Source organism: Marmota marmota, unplaced genomic scaffold (genome assembly GCF_001458135.2).
Source record: "Marmota marmota marmota unplaced genomic scaffold, marMar, whole genome shotgun sequence".
Taxonomy (NCBI): domain Eukaryota; kingdom Metazoa; phylum Chordata; class Mammalia; order Rodentia; family Sciuridae; genus Marmota; species Marmota marmota.
The window spans coordinates 6,808,619-6,830,734 of NW_026000093.1; the positions used below are offsets into that span (position 1 = coordinate 6,808,619).

General features: G+C 36.5%; 1 protein-coding gene across 2 annotated transcripts in view; it reads right to left on the minus strand.

Moving 5' to 3' along the window:
• Positions 1 to 6,553: 6,553 nt before the first annotated feature.
• Lypla1 (lysophospholipase 1) overlaps positions 6,554 to 22,116 on the minus strand; it is a 34,367-nt gene continuing 18,804 nt past the window's right edge. For both annotated transcript variants that reach the window (XM_015485791.2, XM_048782897.1), the window contains 6 exons: positions 20,580 to 20,627; positions 18,915 to 18,985; positions 15,407 to 15,480; positions 13,337 to 13,438; positions 11,854 to 12,030; positions 6,554 to 8,456 (listed from right to left, as the gene is read on the minus strand). In XM_015485791.2, the coding sequence (XP_015341277.1) occupies positions 8,403 to 8,456; positions 11,854 to 12,030; positions 13,337 to 13,438; positions 15,407 to 15,480; positions 18,915 to 18,985; positions 20,580 to 20,620 (519 nt within the window). In that variant the 5' untranslated portion in view covers positions 20,621 to 20,627 and the 3' untranslated portion in view covers positions 6,554 to 8,402. The remainder of the gene's footprint in view (positions 8,457 to 11,853; positions 12,031 to 13,336; positions 13,439 to 15,406; positions 15,481 to 18,914; positions 18,986 to 20,579; positions 20,628 to 22,116) is intronic.

Below are 22,116 nucleotides of genomic sequence, written 5' to 3' on the forward strand. Positions count from 1 at the left end.
TTTTCCAAGGGCTTCTTGCATGGAGCCATCAATTGGCTTGGTATTGTGGCATTTTGTATCCTCCCTTTCTGTTTGTAGCAGGTTATTTATGGTGTTTCTGTAAAAACCACTATGGTCGTTATTTAAATTAAACAAAAGGGGGAAATGTTAGAGTCTGTAAATAAGTCAAAATAACACCTGGCATTTTGTCAGGGGAATGTTAAAGTTCGTAAACAAGTCTGGATGGTGCCTGGCAAAATGTCAGAGGGAGTGGTTTGAGAAGTAACAAAACCGAGCCATTAAGTGTGGAAATTCCTTATTGGTTGACTGATGTATCTAGTTTATGCTAATTAGATAAGCTGTGTGGAATGTATAAATACTGCTCCTGTCCTACAATAAACGGCTCCTACTCCTGCTGTATCAACGTACACAAGTTATTCGTCACCCCCCGGTTATTTTGCTGCAGCCGGCTGCGGCACCGTATTCTCTGGTGATCTCTGATTCTGTCTCTACAGATTTCCTCTTTGGGATACTTCATCTAAATGAATCATATGTGGTCTTTTGTGTCTGACTTCTTACTCAGCATAATGTTTACCCATGTTGTAGCACATATCAGTACTTCATCCTGTTTTATGCCTCAATAAATAATCAATTGTATGGATATACCATACCACATTTTGTTGTTTCATTTCATCAGTTGACAGATATTTTGGTTGTTCCTACTTTTTTTTGTTGTTGCTGTTCAAACTAGTTACACATGACAGCAGAATGTATTTTGACACATTGTACACAAATGGAGCACAGCTTATCATTTCTCTGGCTGTGTACCATGCAGAATCATACTGGTTGTGCAATTATACATGCACATAGGATAATAATGTCCATCTCATTCCACCATCTCTCTTACCCTCACACCCCCCCTCCCTCCCCTCTGCCCAATTCATAGTTCCTCCGTTCTTCCCTAGCCACCCCCCAAAATTATGGATCCACATCCACATATCAAACATTTGACCTTTGTTTTGGGGGGATTGGCTTATTTCACTTAGCATGTTATTCTCCAGCTCCATCCATTTACTTGCAAATGCCACAATGTCATTCTTCTTTAAGGCTGAATAATATTCCACTGTGTACGTATACCTCATTTTCTTTATCTATTCATCTGTTGAAGGTTATCTAGTTTGGTTCCATTGTGAATTGAGCTGCTATAAACATTGATGGGGCTGCATCACTGTAATATGCTTATTTTAAGTCCTTTGGGTATAAACCAAGGAGTGGGATAGCTGGGTCAATTGATGGTTCCATTCCAAGTTTTCTTAGGAATATCCATACTGCTTTCCAGAATGGTTGCACCAATTTTCAGTACCACCAGCAATGTATGAGTGTTGCCAACTCATTTTTTTCTATATATAGCTGCACGAAGTTGTGTCTATGTTTCAGTTTATTTAGCTACTCTATTTTTGACATTTGAGTGTTTCAGATATGTTGCAGCTTTTCCAGATGTTTTACAAGTGGCTTTCATTTCTAGAACTTTTCTTTTCAAATCTTCATTTGATGTTGTTATTCTTAGTTATACATGACAGGAGAAAGCTCTTCAATTCATTGTACACAAATGGAGCAAAATTTTTCACTTCTCCGGTTGTGCATGAAGTAGTTACACCATTTGTGCAATCACACATATACCTAGGGTAATAATGTCCATATCATTCCACCATCTTTCCTATCCCTTTGCCCCTCCACCCTCCCCTTTGCCCCATCTAAAGTTTGATGTTATTCTTTATTGTTTTTCACTTATTTTCTCATACTTACTAAAAATCCTATTTCTCCAAGATCCTGAGATTTTAATCATCCTTTAATCTTTACCTATTTGTAGTAGGTAGACAATAATTTGTAATTTTTAATTTTTTTTAGGGTGTGTTGCTCAGGTTGGTCTCAAATTTATGGATCTAAATGATTCTCCTGCCTCAGTCTCCTGAGTAGCTGGGACTATAGACATGTGCCCAGTTGGAACTCACTGTCTTTTTGGATACCAGGGATTGATTAAACCCAGAGGCACTTAACCATTGAGCCATATCCCCAGTGCTTTTTCTTTTTTTGGTATTTTATTTAGAGACAGGGTCTTGCTAAGTTGCCTACGGCTCAAGTTGCTGAGGCTGGCTTTGAACTCATGATCCTCCTGCCTCAGCACTCCAGAGTTGCTGGGATTATAGGTGTGCGCCACCATGCCCAGCTGGAGCTCACTTTTGACAGGGCTAAGTTTGTGCAGTCTCCGAATTTAGGTTTTGAGGCTGTCACTCAAAAGTTTTTGTGTTTGCCTCTCCCAGGTGCTCTAGGAGCAGAGCTAGTCCAGGCACATTCTTCTTCTTCTTTTTTTTTTTTCCGTGCTAGACAAGCATTCTACTAACTACACTATACCTCCAATTCTGGTCTGAGGAGATTGTTAATTTATACGTTTGTGTTGCCAGCCCACATAACTTAAGAGAAATTCACAGCCCAAATACATGTGAAGACAAGTTTTTCGTTATAAAAGTTCAGGGGGAAGATCCTTTTTCTTTTCCAACAGAGAATCCACAACAAAACACACAAGTTTCCTTTTATTTTCCTGTGCTAGGGATCAGACTTTTTTTCTAGTTTACCTTCTGTGCACCCACTGAAAGTGTCCTTGCTTTATAATGGTGCATTATGTCCACATCTTACCTCATCTGAGCCCAAAGTTAAGTTTGCCCCCATGAATTGTTCTTTTAGTTCTCTCTGGTCACTGGAAATTACAAGTTCTATATGGTGATATGATTTGCATCATAGTTTTACTTAGCATTATTATTATTTGGTACTGGGGCTGAACCCAGGGACACTTAACCACTCTGCCACATCCCAGCCCTTTTTAGATATTGAATCTAGATACAGGGTCTTGCTAAATTGCTGAGGCTGGTTTTAAACTTGAGATCCTCCTGCCTCAGTCTCCTGAGCTGCTGGGATCACAGGTAGGCAACACTGCACTCCGTTTTTACCCAGCATTTCTAAGTGTTTTGATCATATAAAATACACTGTTTAAAAAACATTTAAGTTACCCCGCTGGGGCACAAAGCAAGGTGGTAAAGACCATGGAATAGGCACATCAATTTGAATCCTAAGAGCTCCATTCTGTTTCCTCTTTAGTAAAATGGAGATAAGGTTGATGAGAAGATTATATGAATAAAGGATATAAGATATTTGGTATAACTTGGAGTGGTGGCCCACACCTGTAATCCTGAAAAAAGTGACTAGGAAGGCTGAAGCAGAAAGATTACATATCCAAGGCCAGCCTTGGAAATTTAGTAAGATCTGTGTCAAAATAAAAAAGGGTACAGCTCTTTAGTAGAGCACCCCAGGGTTCAATCCTTGCACCAAAGGGGGAAGAAAAGGATGCTTAGTATAGGACCTGGGATCTTATGAAATACTTAAGAAACTACATCTTGCTTTTTAGTAGTTTCTACAAAATAAAATGGTATTCATGGGACTTATTAGGAGGGTGGTGAATATGCCATATATCTACTTTTAAAATTATCAAGAACTTGTGATACTTGACTGTGAGGGCTGGGGGTTGTGTCTCAGAGGTAGAGTGCTTGCCTGGCATGTATGAAGCACTGGGTTCAATCCTCAGCACCAAATAAAAAATAATACATAAAATAAATGTATTGTATTCATCTACAACTTAAAAAAGAGACTGTAATAACAGGCCAATTTCCAAAACTTATATATACATACAATTATTGTTAACTATTGGCAGACATAGTATGAAGCTCTGATCACAACTATGAACATATGTTTTTATAAGTTGATGAAATATCAAAATGGCGATATTACCAAAAGTTCTCTATAGGTTTAATGCAATGCCAATCAAAATCCCAACGGCATTTCTTGTAGAAATAGAGAAAGCAATCATGAAATTCATATGGAAAAATAAAAGACCCAGAATAGCAAAAACAATGCTAAGCAGGAAGTGTGAATCAGGCGGTATAGCGATACCAGACTTCAAACTATACTACAGAGCAATAGTAACAAAAACAGCATGGTACTGGTACCAAAACAGGCGGGTGGACCAATGGTACAGAATAGAGGACACAGAAACCAATCCACAAAACTACAACTATCTTATATTTGATAAAGGGGCTAAAAGCATGCAATGGAGGAAGGATAGCATCTTCAACAAATGGTGCTGGGAAAACTGGAAATCCATATGCAACAAAATGAAACTGAATCCCTTTCTCTCGCCATGCACAAAAGTTAATTCAAAATGGATCAAGGAGCTTGATATCAAATCAGAGACACGCCGTCTGATAGAAGAAAAAGTTGGCTACGATCTACATACTGTGGGGTCGGGCTCCAAATTCCTCAATAGGACACCCATAGCACAAAAGTTAATAACTAGAATCAACAAATGGGACTTACTCAAACTAAAAAGTTTTTTCTCAGCAAAAGAAACAATAAGAGAGGTAAATAGGGAGCCTACACCCTGGGAACAAATCTTTACTCCTCACACTTCAGATAGAGCCCTAATATCCAGAGTATACAAAGAACTCAAAAAATTAGACAATAAGAGAACAAACAACCCAATCAACAAATGGGCCAAGGACCTGAACAGACACTTCTCAGAGGAGGACATACAATCAATCAACAAGTACATGAAAAAATGCTCACCATCTCTAGCAGTCAGAGAAATGCAAATCAAAACCACCCTAAGATACCATCTCACTCCAGTAAGATTGGCAGCCATTATGAAGTCAAACAACAACAAGTGCTGGCGAGGATGTGGGGAAAAGGGTACACTTGTACATTGCTGGTGGGACTGCAAATTGGTGCAGCCAATTTGGAAAGCAGTATGGAGATTTCTTGGAAAGCTGGGAATGGAGCCACCATTTGACCCAGCTATTCCCCTTCTCGGTCTATTCCCTAAAGACCTAAAAAGAGCATGCTACAGGGACACTGCTACATCGATGTTCATAGCAGCACAATTCACAATAGCAAGACTGTGGAACCAACCTAGATGCCCTTCAATAGACGAATGGATAAAAAAAATGTGGCATTTATACACAATGGAGTATTACTCTGCATTAAAAAATGACAAAATCATAGAATTTGCAGGGAAATGGATGGCATTAGAGCAGATTATGCTAAGTGAAGCTAGCCAATCCCTAAAAAACAAATGCCAAATGTCTTCTTTGATATAAGGAGAGTAACTAAGAACAGAGTAGGGACGAAGAGCATGAGAAGAAGATTAACATTAAACAGGGATGAGAGGTGGGAGGGAAAGGGAGAGAGAAGGGAAATTGCATGGAAATGGAAGGAGACCCTCAGGGTTATACAAAATTACATACAAGAGGAAGTGAGGGGAAAGGGAAAAATAATACAAGGGGGAGAAATGAATGACAGTAGAGGGGGTAGAGAGAGAAGAGGGGAGGGGAGGGAAGGGGAGGGGGGATAGTAGAGGATAGGAAAGGCAGCAGAATACAACAGACACTAGTATGGCAATATGTAAATCAATGGATGTGTAACTGATGTGATTCTGCAATCTGTATACGGGGTAAAAATGGGAGTTCATAACTCACTTGAATCAAAGTGTGAAATATGATATATCAAGAACTATGTAATGTTTTGAACAACCAACAATAAAAAATTTAAAAAAAATAAAAATTCAAAAAAAAAAGTTGATGAAATAATCATTATCCCGTGAGGGCTAGGGTACAGCTCAGTGGTAGAGTACTTGCCTAGCATGTGTGAGGCTCTGGGTTCCATCCACACACACACGAAATAAGGTGCTGTAGAGGATAAATCCATAAGAACCGAAGTTGCACACATATTTTTGTTATAGAACTCTCTTATAATTAGAACTATGTAAAATTTTAACAGACTAAACAAAAGGTACACTGGTCACTTTTAAGTATTCAAAAGCAGAAACTAAGAGACTATTTAGAACAGAAAGGATTCCAGTACTGGGAAAAGTTAGATGCCAATGGTGAACTAGAAAGAGAAAAACTGTTTGGCGGGGCAGGGGTAGGGAAGTGCTAGGGATTGAATCTAGGAGTGCTCTGCCACTGAGCTATATCCCCAACTCTTTTTTTTGAGATAGGATCTTGCTCAGTTGCTGAGGCTGACTGACATGAACTTTGATCCTCCTGCCTTAGCCTCCCAAGTGGCTGGTATTATAATCAAGCACCACCATACCCAGCTGACAAGATCTATTTGGATGATAGGAATATTTGGATAACTGATTTGTGATCCTAATTTAAAAGTTCCAGTGAATACTGCATTAAAGGAAAAGACAAAAGGAAAACACCAAATAGAACTTTTTAAACAAGTTAGGAAGTCTGAAAGCCAAATGTGGGTGTTTGTTTTTCTTTTAGATTAAATTAAATAACATCAGATTATTTCTCAGGCCTGGTTCCATTCCAAGTCAGTAACACCAACATCAGAGTTTGTTTCCCAATGCTTTTTCTTGTAATTACCTTGTTATCTTCCTCTTTTGCATTTCAGACACCTATTTCAAGATAAGCCCAAATGTTAAACTACTACTAAAAAAAAAAAAAAAGTCACAGAAAAGTCAGAATTAAATTTTATTTCACATTTATAGAAACTGTGAAAAACACCGACATTTTCCCATGTTACAGCACAACATTTCAACGGAATATTTCTTGCCATAAATAAGATCTTACTGATTTGTATTACTGAAATTAAACAGTTTTTGTTCTTCAAGTTAAAATAAAAATGACTTAGTAAATGATTGTTTAAAATTTTCAAATCCAGACATAAACATATGGCTTCATTATTAACATCCTATATTGTCCATTACAAAATTATTTCCATTATCAATTAGCACCCATTTATAAAGATGCATTCTTAACATTGTTTTGGTCAGTTGGAGTACAGAAAAAAAATTAACAGTTCAGAAATATTAAGCATACATTTTTGCAATATACTAAATTGTGAGGGTACTACATCATATATATAGGGGGGGTCTGATTAATTTTTATTACCCATAAATTTGTTTTCAAATATTTTTTATCAGTAATCTGGAAAATCTAATGCATATTAACCAAAGAATTGCTTTTTTGATATTGAAAATTTAACCCAGGGGTACTTTACCACTGAGCTTTATCCTCATCCCTTTTTATTTTTTATTTTGAAGACCGGGTCTTGCTAAATTGCTTAGGGTCTCTCTAAGTTGGTGAGGCTGGCCTTGAAATTGTGATCCTCCTGCCTCAGCCTCCAGAGTTGCTGGGATTACAGGCATAATTTTAAAAATCATTTGACTCAACTGAAAATTTCACATAAGTACACTGGCAGACAAAAATAAAGCAACTTTTTCTAATGGACAGCTCATTTTCTGTAGTAGTTGGTTTCAAACATATATATATAGAGAGAGAGAGAGAAAAAGTAAATCTAAACCGTATGCTATAAGACCCAATCATTTTAGAAACCAGTTTTTAAGATCAATCTCAAATATTTCAGAAAATGCCAAAATATGACCTAATTAGTCTTTCAGTTGTTTACAGAAAAAATAAAACTACAGACAGAATTGTTCTTATTGATTGAATATTCTAATAACTAAACAGGTCTAAATTTGGACTAAGGTATAGTTTTTGAAATATGTAGTACAGGGAGTTTAAATAATGTTCAATTTCTTTTAAAGCATACATTGATCTTAAATATCCTATGTCAGTGATTCAGATGTCTATGGCAAGGAAGCAATAACTGGTTTGCTACTGAAGGACAATCAAGAAAGAAAGGACTTTTATTTTTCTCGAGAGAAAAGAATATTAAATAGAAATAATATCAAGGAAAAGAACAGCCTGGTCCCCCAAATAAAAGGGCAATTAATTGAAAAGAGCAACACTATTCTCTGTTGACACTTATAAGCATTATCCCTATTATCAGGAATAATGTAACACCATCTAATTGTATGTATTACCATCATTATGTATATACGAATATATATATATTAAAAAATACAGATACTGCATGGTGACTAAGCAATTTTGGAATAAATCCATAGACCAAGTCACAGCATGCATAAATTGTTTATATCTTGTTTGCTTGTTTATACTGAAACAAATTTTTGTCAAGCATACTAGTAATTTTCAAATGATATGATAAAAAATTTGGTTGTAGTATTTTATTTTGCTCAATTACATTTAAGAAAAAGAAGCTAGGTGCTTCACCTATTTTAATACTAGTGTAGTCTGGATCATCGTATACAAATACATGTATAGAAACTTAAAAGATCCTAGGTTTCCCACGGAGGAGCCATTATTTTGTCTGTATCATTGGTGTGTATCTGCAAAACATTTCAACACTGCAAACATTAAAAGTTTTAAAGTTGAGCATGGGAAAAGGTTTAGACTCTACTGCAATGATGCTGGTGTACGTCTACACAAGGCCTCTTAGTGATGTCAATCAACCGGAGGTAGGAGTTTATCAATGAATTGCTTGACATCCATCATTTCCTGTTTGAGATAAAGTTAAATTAGTCAGCAGCAACGTAAGTCAGAAATTAAATCCTCACTAAAATGTCATTAATGAAATCCAAGTAGGAACATAGGTAAGCTGAAGTCTCATTTTTATTTCTATAATAAAGAGACATGAAAGAAAAATGAGGGCTAGGTTTGTGGCTTAGTTGTGGAGCACTTGCCTGGCATGTATAAGGCACTGGGTTCAATTTTCAGTGTCACAAATAAAATTAAGTAAATAAAATAAAGGTCCATCAAAAACTAAAAAAAAAAAAAATTAAAAGAAAAATGAGGCTTTAATAGAAATTTCATAACATACCCTATGATGATCATCATATACTGAAATGATAGCTTCTGATTATTATCTAGTTTCCATGAAAATGGTTTACATTTTCTGATATTTAAATAAAATAAAGCACTGGGGAATGTAGAAGTTTAGAAGTTACAGTACATATACCAAGAAGACTTGGTAAGTGCATAGTAACTGACAATCAAGTCTCACTTTTACCATTCCCTCATTAGAATGAAATGCTAAATCTATAGCATAAACTATTTTGTGCCTTTAATAAGGAATTATATACAACTAACCATCAGAAAGAAAGAACATACCTAAGATAGGCCTGGAAGGATCTGAATATAAGAACAAACTTCCTCCTGGAAGCCTCCTGCGTTGAGTGTGGCTCACAGTTTTCCCATCTCCCTCAAACCCACTTCCTGCCTTTTACACTTGAAGGCCTTGGCCTCACCGTTCCACAAATCATTGATACAGAGAACCTTCAACTTTATAATTTAGTCACTCAGAAAAGAAGCGTGCAAATGGTCCTGAGTTCAACTCTGGTACCACACACACACACAAAAAAAAGCAGGGTACCTGTGATGCTCTAAACCCTCAGTCCCTCCTGGGTACTTAGGATGCCAGCACCTCCCTCTCCCCTCTCAGTGCACTCAATATTTCATAGGATATCAAGCCCCTTGTCTTTCTGGATAAGAAAAAGTGGGTAGTAATATGACTTATCTCTAAAGCAAGTGAATTAACCAGGCTGAATGGCTATAAAACAGTGTTGCATGGACTATTTCACTGCTTAGCCATCAATCTTTTTTCTTTATTTTTATGTGGTGCTAAGGATGGAACCCAGGGCCTCACATGTGCGTGCAAGGCGAGCGCTCTACCGCTGAACCACACCCCCGCTTTCATTCTTATCAAATGATCACATCTCCTACTTTACTGAAAAAGCATCTAATGTAAGCTCTCAAATAAATAATCTCTTTTCTACCCTGACATCTGTTTACATTCACCTATTCTCTTTTATTTTGATTTCAAGTATTTTCTCCTATGGTAGTACAACTCATCTATAGTCTTAATTCTACTATATGATCCTCCAGACTTCCTCCTCTCAATTATCTTTTTTCTATTGCATCCTCCCTTCACCACAGGTCTTTCTCCCATCTAAAAATGAGACTTCCTACTCTTCACCAAAACTTTTTTTTTTTAAAAAAGGTCTGTATTCCACTCTCTACTTTCTCGTCTCCCCATCTACGTCACATGGTCCACTGTAGTTTGGCTTTTCCTTCCCAAACAACCAAGGTCAGAGATGGCTTAACACTGGACAGTTCCTTCCTGGCCTCTCTCTCTTTAATCCTCTGACATACGTGATACTGCTCTTTCCTGTAGAAATTCTCTTCCCCCATACTTTCAAACACCTACTCCTCTTTTCTTTAGCCTGAATTCAAATGTATCCCCCAAAGTTCTCTCTCTCAGCTTTTTTGATGATGAGGTTCTGAGTACACTATTCTTCACTGATCCACAATACTGGTAATTATTCCAAGTCTCCATTTATAGGCTTGAGCTACAGACAAGTATTTCTAACACCCTATTTTGATACAGTAGGGGTACATCTCAAAATGGTCACAAAACTCAGTATTATCTCCTGCCTGTTACTCTAAAATTGCTCCTTGTACCTACTTTATGATGGCATCTTTGGCATCTGAGCTAAAAAATCTGGGACCTCTTTGAAACCTCCTACTTTCCTACATATAGAATTAACTTCTAAATTCTATAGGAGTTCTTCTCACCTGCTCTGGCATGTAGATTACATCACATCTCTCACTTTGATCAACACTGATGGTTTCCTGCTGTCTAGAGAACAAGCCGCTCCCTGTCTCTTCTGTCCTACAACATCTAACTTTTCATAAAACTTTGGCCAAAATGGACATTTTTTTCTTATTGCCCTATAGACCTTACCTGCATATTTCCTATCTGTATTCTGCTCATTCCTCAAAATCCAGCTCTTTTATTATGATACCAGCACTTCCTAAAATAAAATTAATCTCACCTGTCTCAGTTTTTCAGGGCACTATTTTTTTTTTTTTTTTTGTGGTTCTAGGGATTAAACCCACTAAAATATATCCCTAGCCCTTTTTATTTTAAGATAATCTCCTAAATTGCCCAGGTTGGCCTTGAACTTTCCTTATTCCTCCCTTAGCCTTCAGTAGCTGGGATTACAGGTGTGTACCACCCACACTTAGTTACAGGTACTTTTTTTATTTTTATTATTTTTAAATTTTTTTTAGTTTTAGATGGAAATAATATCTTTATTTTATTTTTTTTATGTGGTGCTGAGGATCGAACCCAGTGCCTCACGCACGCCAGACGAGTGCGCTACCACTTGAGCCACATCCCGAGCCCCCAGGATACTTTTTTATTTCTTTTTTATAATAATGTTTTTTTTAAAGAGAGAGAGAGAGAGAGAGAGAGAGAGAGAGAATTTCTTAATATTTTATTTTTTCAATTTTCGGCAGACACAGCATGCCAGGCGAGCGTGCTACCGCTTGAGCCACATCCCCAGTCCACTTTTTTATTTTTTAATTTATTTAAATTTTTTGTGGTACTGGGGATTGAACCAAGGGGTGCTTATACCAGCCCTTTTTATTGTTTATTTTGAGTCAGGGTCTTGCTAAATTGCTGAGACTGGTCTCAATCTTGCAATCCTCCTGCTTTGGCCTCCACAGTAGCAGAGTATGTGCCACCACACCTGGATGACTGCAGGGTAGTTTTCAAAAACTGCTACTAGAGCACATATCATGTTCTGTTTCCTGTTAGATACTTGGATAAACATCTTTCTCCTATTAAGTGTTAATTAATTAACCTTAAATTTTAATAATTAAAAGGGAATATTTATTATTCACTTTTGCTTTTTGTATGATTTTTATGTGTGATGGACAATGAGGGATTTGTGGAATTTTAGTGAATAAACGTTTGAAGTCTTGCTAACCTAAGATTTAAACTGAACTCATTAACTCTTTTAAGTCCCCAAGTGTCAAATGTTATTGATCTTAAAAATATCACATAAAGAAGTTGCAACTATGACTCTGATCACTGTTTCCAGATACCTACCTGTTGACATGAACAGTGCATCATGCCTTCATAGATTTTGAAGGTTACATTTGCTGGATTTACCAAAGTCTTTAGTTTTTCAACAGTAAGAGAACCAAACATTAGCGGAACTAAAGGATCACAATCTCCATGGCACTGAAGAATAGATAGCTCTCTATTAGGGCCGCTGATGGGACTCTGCAAAACAGAATAAAAGTACCAGTTAGTCACATGTATAAAGCATTATGCCAGATACTTAAAACTGTACACAGAGTAATAACAAACATGTTATTACTTATTATTTCAGGTGATATTTGGCCAAAGAAATAAAATTCCTTCCTCTCTTCTCCAGGTCTCTTTATTTAAAATTCTATAGAATGATTGCCTTGTTTTATAACACATCTTCCCAATGAACCCATTTCTTGAAATCTATTACATCTTAATTCATTTCTATATTTTCAGTGTCTTGATATGAGAAGTAATTAATATCTATTAGGATACATTAGATTAATCATGTTCTTTTTCAGTTTTATTTAATTGATTTTAATAAGCAGTTAATAAACAATACCTAGTAAGTGCAAGAAACCAAAGAGTTATTAAATAATAATAAGACAAAACCCTAGATTTAAAAATAAATTTGGGGCTGGGAAAATAACTCAGTGGTCGTGTGCTTGCTATGCACAAGGACTTGTGTTTGACCCCCAGCACCAACCCCCCCCCTAAAAAAAAGAATTTGAAAATAATGTCTACATTTCCCATGTGTCTTATATATTGCTTCACTGTTGAATATTTAGAAATTATATTCTATAGTAAAATTCTGCTATCAAACCCTGATACTAAAAAATAGTTCTGTGTATTAAAAAAATAGCCCTAATTTCCATATACCCCTTAAAATATAAAATATAAATCAAATAAAAGATTTATGACCTAAGGCTTATTTCTTATTCCATTCTATGCAATCCACAATAAAGACAATAAAGAGTGTGTAGGTAAAGCCTAGTAACACTTTACAAAGGCCCAAGGAAATTCTTTTTTTAAAAAGGATGACTGAGCCAAGCATGGTGACACATCTGTAATCCCAGTCACTGGGAGGCCGAGGCAGCCCCAACAACTCAGCAAAGCCCTAGGCAACTTAGTGAGACCCTGTCTCAAAATAAAAAATAAAAAAGAGCTGGGAACATGGTTCAGTAGTTAAGCACCACTGGGGTCAGTCCCTGGTAATATAAAAAAAAAAATACAGTAAGATAAAATAAATAAAATAAAATTTAAAAAGGATGACTGATATAAACCATGTAGTAATGATGTCTCACTTAGGTCTATTGATTTTAAGGAAGGTCCCACTGTGGTGTGGGATTTCCACAATGGGAAGTTTACTTTCTGTTCAATTTTGCTATAAAACGAAAACTGCTAAAATAAATAAATAAAGTTTCTTGATTTAAATAAAAAGGATGACCTCCTCAACATTATCTGCTACCTCTTAGCTCAGAAATCTAAACCAGGCTACCTGTGGGAATGAAGCCCGGAGTGGAAGCCAACAACTGAGTGCAGTGACACCTGCCAGTTTCTGCTGTGTGGTGAGAGCAGTGTACAAAGACAAGGCTCCTCCCTGGAAAGCAAGCAGGGAAAGTCAATGGAAAATCCACACTCTGCTAACACAATGTAGGAAATTTCTTGTTATTAATGATGTCCATGATGATATCAACTGAGTGGCCAATGTCAAATCAAATCAGACAAACAGTGGGAATGCATACCCTTAATGCACACAGCTCTCTACACCAAAGAGAACATACCAACTACCCAGTCAAGACACAGACAATAAATAGTATAGTAAACTATTTACAGCATGCCTTAGGAATATTCTGAACTTAGTTATCATTTTCTCTTATGAGAAGTCTCAGGTCTAAAATCCAATCTTGTCTTAAATTAGTACTATTTTCTAAAAGTGGGAATCAAGATAACAAGGACAGTGTAGCAGACATCTTTAGAGTATCTGCCCACCCGGTTCAAAACATCCCATGTCCTGGGAACTATAATCCTGCAGCCATCTAGATGCCTATCACCCTGATTGTGCCCATATTCCACTGCTAGGGACATCCCAGACACTGATGGTTGTTTTCCCAGGAACTGTGGAACTGGGATTCAGTGACTGTAGGCAGTCTCTTTGTGTGGCTGGAACTGTAACATGTAAACTCAAGAGCTGAAAAACTACAAGCTGCAAGAGCTAAGATGGCCAACAAATGATGGAGAAGCAAATGAGGCAAGTGAGCTGACAAAGAAAGCTGAAGATGGAGAGAAAAGTCCTGATGGCTTTCCAGGTTCCCGCTACTTCCTGAGTCCATACTTTATTTTTAGGCATGGTCTCCCTGTTATGATACTACAGACTCTTTTTTTTTTCCTTTTTTTTTAAAGATAGATAGATACATAGATAGATAGATAGACAGATAGAGAGAGAGAGAGAGAGAGAGAGAGAGAGAAATTTTTTGTAATATTTATTTTTTAGTTTTCGGCAGACACAACATCTTTGTTTGTATGTGGTGCTGAGAATCGAACCCGGGCCGCACGCATGCCAGGCAAGCGCGCTACCGCTTGAGCCACATCCCCAGCCCTACTACAGACTCTTAACTTAATCCTTCTTGCTTAAACTCATGATGTTCCATCATTCCACACATAGGTATTAGGGATTGTTTTCTGTAGGCTGTTATCAATAAATCTCAAATAGACAAGACTCCCAGGTACACTTCATATTTTGAATCAAGCATTAATTTTTGTGTCTTATGTTTCTGTCAAGATGTGTATTATGCACATTATTTCAACAAACACCTTATCAGTAACTCCTTTTTACTGTATTGTATCAACAATCTTATGTTTATACTGAATTCTATTCTCTCAATAATTCTAGAATTCTGTCATTAGCCTAAGTAAGGGAACACTCAGTTGCTGATTTAGAAGATTTATAGATTAGAAGCTAGAGCATTCTAGGACAGGTGATATGGAAACAGGTGAAAAGCTGAAGTAAAGACATGAGGCCAACACAAGGGAACCGTGGCTGTTAAAAAAGTACAAGGCGGAGAAAAAGTAAAGACAGGAAGAAAGATACCAAAATAAACTTTACACATTTATATTTAAAACCTATTTTTATATAACAAAAAAGGGAAAGACATTATTTTTCTCTCATCATCTACCTATTGTTTCTAGTCCAAGTCACCTAGAACAAGGGACTTATGCCTGTATTATCAGAGTTCTAATTAATTAAAAGGGTACATAGCGTTAACTTAAAAACCTAACCACAGTGTTGTTATTGTTATTTTAAGAAAATACATTTCAGGTTTCAATCAGTTTCCTTAATAAATTGATTCTGAAGACAATCTAAAAGACAAAGGTTATTGCTAAGGACACAGAAAACTAGGAAAGCAAAAATGTATCTAAAGTGAAAATTAACTAGTTTTAATCCAAACTTAATTCAGCATTAACATCCATCAAGATTCTATAATTCTTCCATAGAAAATGACTGAAATCTCAGATTTCTAGATAAATATACTGATGGTACTGACATACCACTCAAACTTTAACTTACCTGAGAAAATCCTCCCAAAATAATTCTGTTAGATGGAATGCCATTCTTCACTTCTTGATCTATCAAAGCTTTTACTAAAAACAAGAAAGTTAATCACAAATGCTTTCAAAGTTAAGCCCAGAGATGCAATATAAAATAGGAAAAAAAAAATAGTAGAAAAGCACTAAGTATATTCAAGGTGAAAATGAGTGAAAAACCTGAAGCACTCAGTTAAAACACAAAATCAGAATGTCTTTTCATTATGAAACTTCTCAGATTTTGCAGGTGCTGTATAACTTAAAATTTCAACAATTTCTTGTCACTTTGTAATACTCTTTCTTCATTGAGAGGTGGATATTCTTGCCCAGTATGGTGGTGCACTCTTATAATCCCAGCCACTCAGGGGGCTGAGGCAGAAGGACTCCAAGTTGAAGGCCAACCTGAACAACTTAGTGAGACCATGTCTCAAAATAAAATAAGGGCTGGGGTACTGCTCAGTGGCAGAGCACTTGCCTAGCATGCATGAGGCCCATGATTCAACAGGGGGTAGGGTGTATGCATACGTTTTAATTCATGGTTAATTCTGCTCATATACATTTTATATTTCTCTTAAAAAACTATAGGGCATTTATACCTAAAAGTCATCATTTTAAAATAGCATATAGTTTTTGTTTTTTTTTTCTCCCAGAGTTGAGGAGTAAGCCCATGACCTCACACATGCTAGGCAAGCATTCTACCACTGAGCTACATTCTCAGTCCTTTTTTTAAAACAAATATCATTATTGTATTTTGAGACAGAGTCTCACCAAGTTGCCTAGGCTGGCCTGAAACTTGGGATCTTCCTGACTTGGCCTCCTGAGTTTCTGGGATTACAGGTGTGTGCCACTGTGACACCTGAGTTAAATAGCATATAGGATTACATGTTTTGTGATTTACAGTATTTAAAACTGTTCATTCTAATTCTTAAAAGTATCAGTAAAATTTTCCTATAGTCAGTAAATAATTGATGAGGGAAGAATTTCAAATAAGTACTTTTGTTTCTACAACATACCTTGACATGCACCATACAAATATAAGTATTTAACAACTCCTGGAATTTTCTTTTTCCTTATTATTAATCTTGTGTTTCATGGATAACTTGACATTTTACAAATCTGCCTGATGTTTTACATACATACATTCTTTCATGTTTTTAAAAAATCAGAATCTCTGATTTTATATTTCCTTTTTTATCAAAAACAAAAAACTTTTGTATTGCCATCTATCTTAGCTGGCGACCTAATGCTGGGTTCACAAAATCTGACTATTCCAATAACTTAAGAAAACAACAAAGAAAGCAGGCAAATATACAGAGGTATCTTTTCAAAATCTCCGACCTTAAGGATCCATGGAAAGAGAGCGAGCCACTGGAATTCTTTATTCTTATATAGCGGACACACAAGGGGAGGTTCCATGGAACATTCTATCCCAACAAGGGCAAAGGGATAGGATTACAAAGGAACCGATAAGTGTAACTCAACCCCAGTGGGTGACGCCTACTCCTAGAGCCACGCCTTGTTATCTGAACTGGGGTGACGCCCAAATTAGTGCAACCTGGCACTACCATGTCAGATTGAGGCAATAATTGTTCAGAACCCCAGTGCATCAGGACTTAAAGGCGTCTGCATGCAGGGCAGCTCCCGACAACTCTGCTTTTATTAAAATACCAAAAAATGTCCAAATTAAAAGTTATTTTTGATTTACATAAAATTAGTTCTTTAGTTAGAATTAGTATAAAAAAGCAAGGGTACTCTAACTATTTTGAAAAGCACAGTATAATGTGTTAGACACCAGGAAATGAGGCTTAAGGAACTGTTAAGAAGTATGAGGGACTGATTAGGGGGAAACCGCACAGCCGCAGCTGGAGATCAAAAGATGCCAAAGGGGCAGAAACAGCCCAGCTTCTAGGAGAGTGGAGGCAGAGGGCAGCAGAGGCTGGGCTCAAGGAACGTTACTACCAGTCAGTCAGGAAGCACTTGAGAGTTTTTCCCTCAGTTTCACAAAGCTTAGCTCCTTACAGTTACACCCAGTGGCTGAGGTAAAGGCCTCTGGACAAGGCACAATGACAGCAGTCAGCTGTGGAGAGGCAGGTTTTAATTTCAATGACCTTCACCCTAAGGGCAGGAGCAGTACTACTTCCGAGAACCTCAATGGAGCACTCTGCTTTTTTCAGTAGCACATTCTCTCTGCCTTTTTTCCCCTAACTCTGATTCTTACTCTCTCCAGTAACTGGTGGCTTGGAAAGGAAAGCAGTGACAAGTATTTCATGGGCCAATTCCACTGTCAAGACAGGATTTCTCTCATTCTGGAAACCATGAGGCCCACCTGTCTTTTCCACAGGGCCTACTCAGCCCCTCCCGGTTTTCCATAGGGTCCAACACTTAATATCTAGATATATATTTTTATTATCTGTTATTTTTAGACAAAAATGTTAACTCTAGGATAGCTTTGATCTACTTCTGATGATCTAATAAAAGTCAGTATTCATTGGATTTTCCCAAACATCCAATGTCTTTTGAATGTATTTTCTCTTTCTTAAAGATCATAACAGTTCTTTAAAAAAGATTAAGACTCTTACTAGGCTTGGGTTTCTAATTCTATTTTTAAAAATTTCAACAACTACAAAAGTATGAAGAGTAATGAAATAATTCCTTGGGATCCTTCCTTTGATCATTCTACATCACCTTAATTCTCTAATTATCAATTCACAGTCACAATTGTTTTGCTGATGCCACCATCCAGGAGCCACTACCCAGATTATTCTGAAGTCAATCCTAATCATTACATTGTTCTACCTGTAAATAATTCGGCTCATACATGTAAAAGGAAAGCATGCGTCTGTGCATTTTTACAAACTATCAAACTTTCAGTAAGTTAATGTTCTTATGCTTTCACCCACAAAATAAGCTGAGTTATGTTCATAAAGGAGAATGCAATACTACCCATAAAATTGACTTTGGAGATTCTGTAAAGTTTAGCTAATACTTGCACAAAAGCGTTAAGTGAAGACAATTTACAGGAGAAATACCTAGTTTATGAACAGCTAATTAATTCGTGATATGTATTATTGTGACACTAATATTCAACTTTAATATCATTTTCATTTTTTATTAACCTTATATCATTATGTTCTGTACATCATTATTTTTATCATATTTCATATCTCCTTAATGAAGAGAACTAGCCACAACTACTAAACACTGTTCTATTTTCTCCATTTGCCTACTCTGTGAATCAAAGCAAAATTCTTATATCTGACAGAGCTGAAACTGACAAATGCTTCCTCCCCATCCACCTCACCTCCATCAACCACAACTGAGTCCACGTAGACATGGCGGCAAACCAGTCAGAGTGATCAGAAAGGAAGGAAACAGCACAACCTCCTGAGATCATATAGCTGGGTCATATCTAATCAGTATCAATGTAATTACTCAGTCAAATAAAAGCATTTAGCGATGCCTTCGCTGTTACAAAAATTTTCTATACTTACCATTTTCTGCCGCTTGTTTAATTCCAGGTTCATCCTCCTGAGCATCTGGTGAAAGTCCAATGATATCAAACCTAGAAAATGAGGCCAAACCTTTAAAGAACCATTCGATTCTGAAAACGTCTATTCTTGGCAAGGATGTTTTATTAAATTCATGGTAGTGTGTATAAAAAGCACTGACCAAAGATAACCCTCTACAACTTGAAACTCACGTTAATATGTCTACAGAGGTCATACAACTAACTTAAAACACATGACTCTGACCTTCTGTATGTTCCTTTCATTCTAACTAGATTCAGATGCTAATGTTAAAAAGTCACAGTGTCACATAATATTAGGATGAGAAGAGCCTAAAATATTAGTCTAACCTTACACTCAAGCAAAAGCAAAAACAAAATAAAAAACCCAAAAACAACCCCTTGGTATTTCAACCCTCAATCCTGAAAATTTTGTAATAAATTCCAGCCATTCCTATCCTTTTCTGTATTCTAAATCAATTCAATGGAATGATTCCTTTTCTGTATCATGTTACTCTTGTATGTACCACCTCATACCCATCAAACATTAGTACTTATAGTGATCTTTATTCATTCCCCATTATGCATTATAACCACCTCAAACCAGAAATCAAGGAAAATCTTCCATTTGCTCTCTCTACTTCTCTATCTGGTTATATGCTCACATTATGGTCTCTACAACATTAGTAGAAATTTTAGTTCAGGGATCAGGATTTTTGTCAGACACAGAGATAAAATAAGGTACGTAGAAACTTGGAAACATTCATGGAATCCAAAGTAGATAAAAAGGGAAGTGGAGGGTGGGTAGAAAAAGTAGTGGGACAAAGACAACAGACTGGAGGTCCTGATGAGGTCTCAGAATAAACAGTATGGAAACAAGGAAATAAACCCAATGGATATGCAATTATTATGTTACTATTCAGGGGTGAATTAAGTAACTTCAGAGATGAGACAGTTTCAGATGACAAGACTCCAGGAATGACAGTGGATAACCAAAGTTAAGAAGAAGGGGGGGAAAAAAAAAACCTGGGAAAGAGAAAAGGTGAAAGAACTAGGAAGCCAGTCAAGTTGTAAATGGGCCACTTAAATTGGACCCTGTGGTCACCCAAACAGTAAAATAGTGGCAGAAGCTGAAGTAGAAGACAAAATGTCAAAGCCATCATTTTTTGGAAACACCTGATGACAAGAGTCTCAGAGAACCGCAGAGAGAAATCATATAAGATAATAAAGAGAAATGAGAAACTAAACCTACTTCCTGACCATAAAGTAAACAACAAATGTGAGAATGGGAAGTGGCTTCTTTAAAAATTAACCAGCTCTCCAGAAGGAGAAAAAACTGGAAGGATAAAGAGACTGTGGCTTAATTAGAGTGAACCACATCGGATCATTCAGAGGTTTGGTGACTGAAGTCAACAAAGGCCTATCAAACAGAAAGATATTTTCCCAAAATATTTCTATGTACCCATTTATTCATGTTTCTGTTTATATAATTCCTTATGTTTATTCACAGATCTAAAGCATAAAACCTTAAATAAGGTTAATGTTTGTAACTTTGCAATTAAAAAAATAACTAAATAAAGACTGTTATACACAAAAGCACTTGTAATGAAAAACTAAAGAGTTCTGATTGAATAAGTAAATTCTAACTTACCAAGAAGGCATAGCCATTTTCATATTCAATGTAACAGGCATAACTGGCCTATACGGGAGAGAAAAAAAAAAGCAAAATAATAACAGAGCACAAAACCTGATAAATTCAACCAATCAAAAATAAATTACGTGAGGCTCACACAAAACTGCTACAATTTTAACATATGTTTTATGCATCTTTTCCTGAATAACTATGATCTCTGCCCTCCAAGTGTGCTCTGAGGACACAGCAGCAGCTGTGAAGGATTAAGCTTGGCAAATAAAAAAATGTCCTCAACACACTTACTTAATACTTACAACTTCTCAGACATGAGAAGGGAAGCCAAGAACCAAGATGGTTGGAAGCATAAAATATGAGACAATTAGAGCAAATTTTTTGAGAATTGAAATGGCAAACTTCAATTCTCATAACTCAGATCACATTTTTCTTATCATCTAGTTCTTAGCTATGCACCTGCTTGATTAAGAGACCTCTAAATAAATGTAAGATTTGCCTAAGTGTCCAGTATATCCAATTCAAATCTGAGATGAAAAATATAACAGATTATGTGAATTTAGCCAGGTACAAAAGGAAAGAAAAATAAACACACTATAAACACATTTCATGACTATTCTCATCATTTGTGTAACACATCTCTCTATATATTTCTTTGAAATTTTAAACATCTATATCTAAATTTGATGATATAAACATCCCCTAGGCTGTGAAATAGCCTTACAGCAATTCAATCTGGGGAAAATAACAATATAGCAGAAATTCTGACATAGTAAGACTTCTGTCTCTTGTTTGAATAGATTAATAGAAGACACAGCCACACTACACCACAGTGTTCAGATGTAGCTGGAAGTAAAACAGACCCTCTATTTCTGAATAAAAAGAGAAAGAAAATTTTTCTTTCCTAATCTCAGATAATACTCCTTTTCCCATATTCATGTATGTCTCAACTGTACTGCTCTTCCCACTTCTCAGGATGAGTTACTAACCTACCCCCATGTACCCCACCCTTCTGTCTTCTCCATAGCTACTTCCCCTCAGCAACCTCTTGACAGGAAACTTGCTAAACTTATTGATTTTTCTGCATTTACTCAGAAGTTGCCACTTCCTTTTTGACAGAATCAGAAATTGAAACCAAATATTTTGAAATTTTGAAAGTCTGTTCTGTCCACAGTACATCACATTGTCTCTGATAAAATTCAAGAGTGTTTTTAACATAATAATTTTTGAAAATCTGGCAGGTAGATCCCCTTCATAGATATCCCTGGGATATCCTTAGAACTTTACATATATTTAAATATCCAAAATAATTTTCCTGACTTTACGTTCAGCTGATCTCTAGGAGAGCAATATTTAAATTTCTTAAGTAAAAAAGGAAAAAAAGTTTCATTTTAACCACGAATTCTAGTTTTAAGAAATTCTGATGGGAGGGAAAGGGAGAGAGAAAGGAAATTGCATGGTAATAGAAGGAGACCCTCAGGGTTACACAGTGGAGGAGGTAGAGAGAGAGGAGGGGAGGGGAGGGGAGAGGTGGGGAGCTGTC